The 8,632-nt window shown below is 45.1% G+C and overlaps 1 protein-coding gene across 1 annotated transcript; it reads right to left on the bottom strand.

Annotated features, from left to right (window-relative positions):
- Positions 1 to 5,596: 5,596 nt before the first annotated feature.
- On the bottom strand, positions 5,597 to 7,824 carry INS (insulin). The gene is made up of 2 exons (XM_030562625.1): positions 7,638 to 7,824; positions 5,597 to 5,730 (listed from the first exon to the last, which is right to left on the bottom strand). The coding sequence occupies exons 1-2, from the start codon at positions 7,822 to 7,824 to the stop codon at positions 5,597 to 5,599; spliced, it is 321 nt and encodes a 106-aa protein (XP_030418485.1).
- Positions 7,825 to 8,632: the final 808 nt, after the last annotated feature.

Here is an 8,632-nt window from a genome sequence, read left to right as displayed (position 1 = left end):
TAAGAGCTTATCGAGTGAAACTCCTAATAAACAGTCAGGAGAAAATCTGAGTTCACTAGTCCTCTAGCAAAAATGGGGAAGGCAAGCACTGATGGGCTACAATCAACATGGGATGTAACTGCACTTACCTCGATGTAGTTACATCAGTAAAACCAGAGTACATATCATCAGTGATGAATGAGATCAAGAATTCCTCAATTAAGAAAAATAAGAATATACCAAAAACCTTTCAGGCCTTTTTAAATATAGCACAAAGAAGAATGAAAGGGCACTGATTTATTTTTCCCAGTTGCGGGTCACCTTAAAAATACAGTTACTCAGTGCATGAGACTCTTCACCATACCAACTTTTTCCCCTCTCGCTAGGAGAGGAGAGAGAGACAGACCTTTCATAGTCTGAGGCAGACAGATGTAGCTACATCCAATGAGAATGTTCAGTAGATATTGTTCATTGAGGGGAGGGGGAATGAGGCTAAGCCCTTGCTCTAATGGGGAGTGTCCACTGCTACCAAGCAGAAGAGAGACACCAGAAAGGAAGGGTGTTCTTGTGGTTAAGGTACTGAACCAGAACTTGAGCAATACGTGTTCAGTTCCTGGCTCTGACCCACACTTCCTCTGCTCCTCTGAACTAGTCACTTAATCTGCTGGTGCTTCAGTTTCCCCCTCTGTAAAACGAGGATGGTGATGATAACTTCCTGTCTCTCAACCTCTGTCTGATTAGACACTGCTCTCTTTTGGGCAGAGACACTCTTGACGCATATCTGGACACCGCCTAGCACAGTGGGGTCCTGACCTCAGCTGGGGCTTCTAGGTGCTACTGTCATACAAAGAGTTAATGATAATGAAGTATCAGAGGGTAGCCGTGTTAGTCTGGATCTGTAAAAGCAGCAAAGAATCCTGTGGCACCTTATAGACTAACAGACGTTTTGGAGCATGAGCTTTCGTGGGTGAATACCATGTCATGCATCTGAGGAAGTGGGTATTCACCCACGAAAGCTCATGCTCCAAAACGTCTGTTAGTCTATAAGGTGCCACAGGATTCTTTGCTGCTTTTAATGATAATGAAGACACTTCTCTTCTAATTTTGATAAGCACTTGTACAATGGCAATGATGCAATATACGAAGCTTCCCCTCTGTTCCTAACACCCGTCTAGGGGGCCTGCATGAGATATATAGCACCCCAGGAATGTTCAGGGATTTAAATGTGCGCAGCTGCCTTGATTGTTTTTTCTGGGCAGTCACTGTTCATCTCTGACAGCATGTAAAAAAAACTGTAAAACTGCATTCTCTCTAGGCATTGATATCTCACTCATTGCTGTGGTATCTGAGTGCTTTAAATACACAGGAACATAATCCCAGGTGCCTGTGAGCTGCTGATTTTGACTAGGGCCTGCCTTTCCCATCTCCTCTCCTCCTCTATATGCAGGCAGACTGTCTAGGGAAATGGGTGGGAGGAGGAAAGAGGGCAGTGGGAGCAGTTGAGAAAACCTTTCCTTGGTGCCCATGTGCAAGCACAAGAACATAGGAGTTAGGAATCTCTTCTGGGAGAAGGAGCAGAAGAGGAGGGAAGAATTCTGGTATCTTTTGGGTCAGGCTCTATGAAGAGGACCAAGGAGGGGGAGGTGCTTTTATTGAGTGAGCACCCAGGTTGAGCAATCTCATCCACAGCAGCTGGGCTAGTGTAGGTAAATCTAGGGCTCCCTGTAAAGCTCTTTGATGGGGCTTTCACCTGTAAAGCCAATGAAGCAGTGAGTAACTTTTCCCACTGACCCCGAACTGAGCTATGGGTGAGGAAGGAGGAAGGAGGTAGGATTTCAGCCCCACAGTGGGGTGGGCTCTGGCCAGAGAAGTGGTGTATGTTCTTGGCCAGGAGGAGTTAGGGGGATGGAGGATTCTTGCTGAGAAGGAGGAAAAAGAATCTGCATTGTACTCCATGCTTGTGGGCCATGATAGACAGGGAGACATCCTGCTTCCCTGTGGGGGCTTGAGACAAACCCCCACCCTGAACTCTATCTCATGAAGCAGCACTGGAGCAGGCACAGTAAATATTGGTATAATCTACCTGTATTAGTGGGCCCCACGATCCCAGAGAATCTATTGCTGCAAGTCTGGCAACATTATCTGACTCTGCCTGTGCTAAGGAGAGTGAATGACCAACTGCACTGCTTTACGCCTCATACAAGAGATGGGTACATTCAGCAGCACACAGGAGGGCACTGGCTCGGTTCTGATTCCAAGGGAAGAGTGCCACCTGCTGAATTACCAATGCCACTTTCTGCAGCAAGTGTGTGTTACTTGAGCTCTTCCCTCTAAAGCACAGCAGATTCTACAGGTTCATGGTGAAAAGTGACACTGTGTTGTGCTCCAGGACACAATTGACTGACCTTGGACAAGACTCACTTAAGCAGGCCTCTTCCTCTGCTATTTCTAAGGGGACCCCAATTTGTGTTTCTCTCTAAGGAAAGAATTACTCTGGCACCTCTAAATCTGGTCACTGAGGAGAGGAACGTCTGCCTCACAAGGGTCTCTGTTCATGAGGCTTTCCTCCTTTGAACTGTTTGGCCTTCCACATTTGCGAGTGGAGTCAGCATCAGAATTCGTCTTCTGTCTCTGTGGTTCTGTTTAGCACTGCTCCTCTGGCATGATGGAAAGTGTGCAATTGCTGGAACTTAAGCTAAATGCCTGAATTTAACTAAATAACAGCCTTATCATTAGTAATTGCTCTTGGCGTTTTTATTGCAAAAATCTGAATCCTGGTGATCTCACTCAGCATTAACATAGCTATATAAGTGCTTCTTCAGAGTCTTCCCTAGAAACGAATGAAATGAAACTCAGCCTGGCTTGGAGCTCGTTACTCTGAAAGCAGCAACAGCTATGCAAAGATCTCATCATATCTTCCCAGCCTGGGGCTTGTGGCCTGAGTTTCCCGAGCACAACCACAGGCACCACAGTTCTATAGAATAGAGGCCAAAGAGATGTGCCTCTAGTCCAGGATGGTGGCACTTGTAGGAGTGAGATGCTGAGACGAGAGTGGTCATGGGGTTAAGGCACTGGACTAACCCCCCTTTCTGCATGACCTTACCCAAATCATTGAATTTCTTTGGGTGAAATCCCGTCCCTGTGAAGTCAATGGGGATTGTCACTAGAACTGGGCTTGAATCTTTTGTGGCTCAGTTCCCCATCAGTAGAATGGGGATAAGAACATTGCTTTACCTCCCAGGGCATGGTGAGGATAAATGAATCAATGTCCAAGGTTGTCAGATATGACAGTGATAGGGACCGTATAAGTATCTAACTAGGAAGAGGTCAACTGGACGGAAAGTCTCATGCTGTTTGATTTTTCCATTTTGTGCAGGTATGCTTCCCGCCTGCACTTCTGCCAAGGTGGCCCACACAAGCCCACACTATTCCAGTCCTTGAACTTGTCACCAGTTTGCCAGATTGTGTCTGTGGTGGAACTAGGAGCTATACTCTAGGAACATATTAAAAGGTGGCACCTGGGATACTGTGATCACTTGCTGGAAGACAGCAATTCTGACATCTTTTGGGCCAGGTTCTATGAAAAGGACTTGGGGCAGGGTGGGGGTGGGGCATCTAAATCTCTGTGAGGTATGTACAGGTAGAACCCAGGTAGTGCAAGTTATGCTTGTGAGTCTGCAGACCAGTGAGGATGCTCTATGAAACATCTGCTTATCAGCAATTTAAAATTGACCATTGATGGTTTTGTTTCAGGGAAGAGGAGATGTATATGTTCAGACTAATTTGTCCCAGTAGCCTCCCTCATCTGCTGAGCTCCAAGTGAAATTATCAAAATTTGCCTCTGAAAGGAAAGAATTGGGTTTCTTTTCCTGCAAGCAAATGAACAAACAAAAATTCAGTGGAGATACAGGAAGGAATAAAACAGATGCAACCACCTTGAGGTGCTTCCTTTTCATTCAAGTGGACTGTGGTAAACCCAGAACAAACAGCTACAAAGGTGAGGCGGGGGTAGTAATTAATCCCAGGGGGTTAAAAGGCCTCTCCCAATCCATTGAGGAGAGAGAACCATGGGAAAATAAGGTTCAACTGGAAAGGGGTTACTAGGGAACTAATTAGGTTCAGCTGGCTCCAACTGCTTGTGACCTTTTTAAACCCTCCCCTGTGTGGAAGGGGCAGGGAAGCTTTCAGTAGGCTGGGTACAGCAAGACACTGAACCCTTCCAGAAAGAAAGGCTGCACTTCCTCACCAGAAGGGAAGCAAAACAAGCACAAAGGACTGACTGGGGAAAGGAATAGCCTGACCCTGTGCTACTGGTAAGGATTTGTCTTGCCCAAGCCTCTGTCTCCAAGGCTAAAAAGGACTGAGCCTACTGAGGAGAAGAAGATACTTTGCCACAGGATTTAAGTGTGTGTCTCTCACCAACAGAAGTTGGTCCAATAAAAGAAATTACCTCGCCCACTTCTTTCCCTGGATAAGAGGGTAGTCCCATAACTCGTCTCAGTGATGGAGTGGGATGCTTAGTGCAGCGCAAAGGGGTATGCAGTGTTCCCCATGAAAAGGGACAATAAAGTTAAACACCCTAGGTGCAAAAATAAGATGGGAATGGCCTCCCACACTTACAGCATTTGAATCTCAGTAACCTTGTTTGTTTTATTGAAGCGAGGCAGTTGAGTGTAGGTGCTTTTCAGGGCTGCAGCTGAGATCAGATTAATCAAGAAATGAAATTCATGTTGTGAGGCAACAACTTGTTTTGAGTGGAAGGGGCAGCATGTTATAAGGGTCAGGGAAATCCCAGCAAGGAACAGAAACAATTCCATGTTCCACATGGAGCACAGCTCAAACAGCACATTTTGAACACTGAGTAGTCACTACAAATGGTTTGGGGAAACGCCTTTCACTTAAATTAGCTTTCTGTGAACTATTGGTTAAAGACTGCTGAAAAGCAAACACATTTTTAATAACCATGAGCTACTTGTGGGCAATTTGCAAACAGAAAGAGAGCTGGATTCACTTAATCAGTTGTTCATAATGATTAATTTAACCAGTTATAGTTAAGAGATTACTCCACTCTTTGCTTATAGCAGCCTGAGCCCAGCTATCTGAATGAGTTCCATTTTCCCAGCAGTGCTTCTATATTTGGACCATGGACCTACAGAAAGTTGGTCAGTATCAAGTGCTGATGGAGATGGTACGGGAGTAAGTTGTTGGCAAGACATGCTTCATCTTAATCCCCCTTTTACCACCTATCACCAAGTCACTGATGGTAGTTTCTACTACTAACCCTGACATGCCCAGTTCAGCATTGTGTTCTCTGCTTTTAGGACTTTTTAGATTCCCAAGAAGTCTTCTGAGTTGGGTAAAGGCATTATTACACGATGGGTGACTCCATTCCTTTCTGATCCCTTTGATACAGACCTATCAGACTGCACAAGACTTTTCAGACTCTGGATTCCTGAAAAAAACATAAAGTAGGCTCTAGAGGCAAACATATAATGAATTACACAGCTCCTTCAGTAGATTCACAGCATTTTTATTCAATTGCTTTAAAGGTGCAAAACCAAAAGTGCCTTTCTCTCTCACACACACAGACACACACTCCCCTCCATATTTTTCTCCTCTAATTGCAGTAGTTTTCCAGCTGGTACAGGGAGCAGGTGTTATGGCAGCATTGCTCAACGATTCCCCTCTTGTCTTGCTGGTATTCCTGTTGGAATGGCAGTTCTTCCACCGAATTCGGCAGATGGCCATTCACTGCCAGGAAAAAGAAGAAAACCTTGTGGAATTATATACATTTGGCTGTTTTATCTCAGCTGGGGTACCTCTTTATAGTGATCAGGATTTCCTGTATAGAGCTGATTGGAAAAAAGGGTGAAACTGAATTTATTTTCCCTTTATTAATATTGTAGCTTTTAGAGGCCCTGTATTTAGGGTGATCAGATGTCCCAATATTATCTGGACTCTCCCGATATTAGGGGCTTTGTCTTATATACAGAACTATACCCTCCTCCCTGGAAAGAAAAAAAAAGTGTCCTGATTTTTCACTCTTGCAATCTGGTCATGCTACCTGTATTTCATGTTCCGATCAGGTTCTGTAACTCATTAGAGGGGCCATACCTCATGGGTATTGGCAATACTAAAAAGAAGAGGGTGTAGAATTATTGTAGGGGACTTGTAGAGATGGAGAAAGATCTTCTGAGCTAAATGAGGTGTCTGGCTGGTAATAGACTATCGTAAAAATGTGCTGCTTTGTTACATGGAGGTGAATTAGGTTGGAATTGCAAATGTCTCAGAGGAGCCTCATCTTGTGAGCCTGAGCAAACAATTACACTGCCCAAGGGACTGTGGGCAAGTGTTAATTGTGAGGCTGGATGTGCTGCCTCTTGAATCTGGAATAGCATTTTCCTCTTCACTGGCTGCATGTAACCTAGGGATGACTGGAACATGGTACATATTTATGTTTGGTGAAAAGTGGGAAATGGAGGACTTTTACAAAATTTTTCCATATTTTTGATTAACTGAATTTTTTTCAACAGAAATATTTGGCTTTTCAATGAAAAACATGGAAAACTTCAAATGATGTGAAAATTTTTGCTTGGAAGGGAAAAAAAAGCAATTGTACAACTACAAAAGTTTAGATGGAAAAATTGTGACCATTTCCATTATTGCATCACTTTCCCCTGGCTCTTTGTTTGTCTTTGTTTAGAAGTTCTCTGGGGCTCTCTGTTTTATGTTTGGAAACCTCCTAGCACAAAGGGGCTTCCTGTTCAATTGAAATTTTCCAGCCAGTCCTTTTAATGTCTAACAGAATAGCTTAGAAACAAGCCCATTCACTCTGCACCTCAGTCAGGCAGATGCTACAGTGCCACGGGCACCCAAGTGAGCGCCTGATTTTGACACCATGACATGTTTACATGGAGGAGCCTCTCTTCCCCTTGGAATGCACCTGAAATCTTGGGCTACCATGTAGATAAGCCTTGTCCTTCCTTCAGACAATCTGTGCTCAGCCAACTGGCTGAGAAGAGCCATGGTGCCTGACAATACCACTTCTATGTCAGCCATTTGGCAGCACGAAGCACTTTACGAGCCCATCAGGAGCTGGGAATGGCACTGTTCCCAGTCCCTGCTTTCTAAGGGAGGAGACAAGTGTGAGCCTTCAGTGATAATTCCTACAGCATGTAGCTTTATCGGAGGATCACCCAGCCAATCTTTGCATTGAAAAAAAAAAACAAAGCTTCATTTGAAACATGATTTTCCAGTATTTGTACAATGGGGTCCAGATCCAGGACTGGGATTGCTAGGCTCTACCACAATACACATTAATAATAATAATTAGCATCATTTATTTGCTTCATACATTTTTGCCCCAATGAAGAGAAGATGGGTGCTAACATTTCAACAGCATGCCCTGAAGGACAGCTATTAAGACATGCTGTGCCCTAGTTTTCTCCCTGCCAACACTTGCAGTACAGGCTTCCCCTTTCCTTCCTGGCCACCCTGTGATGGAGAAGCATCTTCTCACTATGATTCAGCAACATGCTTCCTACACATATATACATAGCCTGCGAGTTCCTGCGGAAAGAGAAGTGGTTTGCAAAGGGAAAGAAGCTGATGTGAGCTGCAGGGGAAGCAAGTGGGACTGCTTGAAAGAACTGACTTACCTAGGGGCTGCTCGAGGTCCCGTCGGGCTTTAGGAGAGTAGAAGAAGCCCCGTTCTCCACACACCAGATAGAGGGCCTCCACTAGGTGTGAGCCGCAGAGGTGCTGGTTGGCAGCAGCATGGCTGATAGGGGGGCCAGAAAGGGCAAGAAGGGCCAGGAGAGGCAGTGATTGGATCCAGAGAGCCATGGTGAGAAGGGCGAGACCTAGGAAAGCTAGAAGGGGGAGAATGAGCTAGAAACAGGGAGGGTGGGTAGTAGAGAGTTTAATATGAGATTTACTTCATTGTGCATCTTAAAGCCTTTAATTCTTTTGGCAAGAGAGTCAATGCAAAGTGATGGAAGGCCCCTTCTAAATCCCACAGAAACATGGAGGAGAGGGTGCATTATGAATCCCAGTTGCAGGGAAACTTTGGTGCCTCCCATGAGATATTACATTAATAATATTTTTTTAAAAACAGCTCGTACTCAGTACATATGAACCTAGTCAAGTAGAAAATGGTTCATGTCTAATATATCGCCCCCTGCCCTCTTCCCCCAAAGAATTGACTGGACCCTAAGTACCTGAGTACGAAATAACAGAGAACTGCTCTTAACTCCTGCACATCAGCCGCAGCTCGGAGCCTCAGGGAGAAGAATGCAAAGATAGCCTATGATCTCCCCAAATCCTGGGGCAGCAAAGCAGTCAGGGCTCAGTGGGGCATATGGAAACCCCAGTCATGTTCCCTACACCAGCACGGTGGGGAAAAGGGGTTGTACTGTAGGAGCCACAACAGCATCTCTGCAGCAGCAGAGGACCCTCCTACAGCAGGATGACCCTTCTATGGCCAGTTACGTGGTGCTTGTTAAGCGATAGCTACAGCACACACCAGGATCTGGGCCATAGTCTTTTGAACGGAATGATGCAGTCATCTGCCATGTTAATCCCAAGATGCACACAAAGAGGTGAAACAGACCTAATCAGGCTGCTTCTGCTTCTCCGTAGAACAGGTACAACA

Source organism: Gopherus evgoodei, chromosome 4 (assembly GCF_007399415.2).
Source record: "Gopherus evgoodei ecotype Sinaloan lineage chromosome 4, rGopEvg1_v1.p, whole genome shotgun sequence".
NCBI lineage: Eukaryota > Metazoa > Chordata > Testudines > Testudinidae > Gopherus > Gopherus evgoodei.
This window is presented reverse-complemented; position numbering and strand designations above follow the sequence as displayed.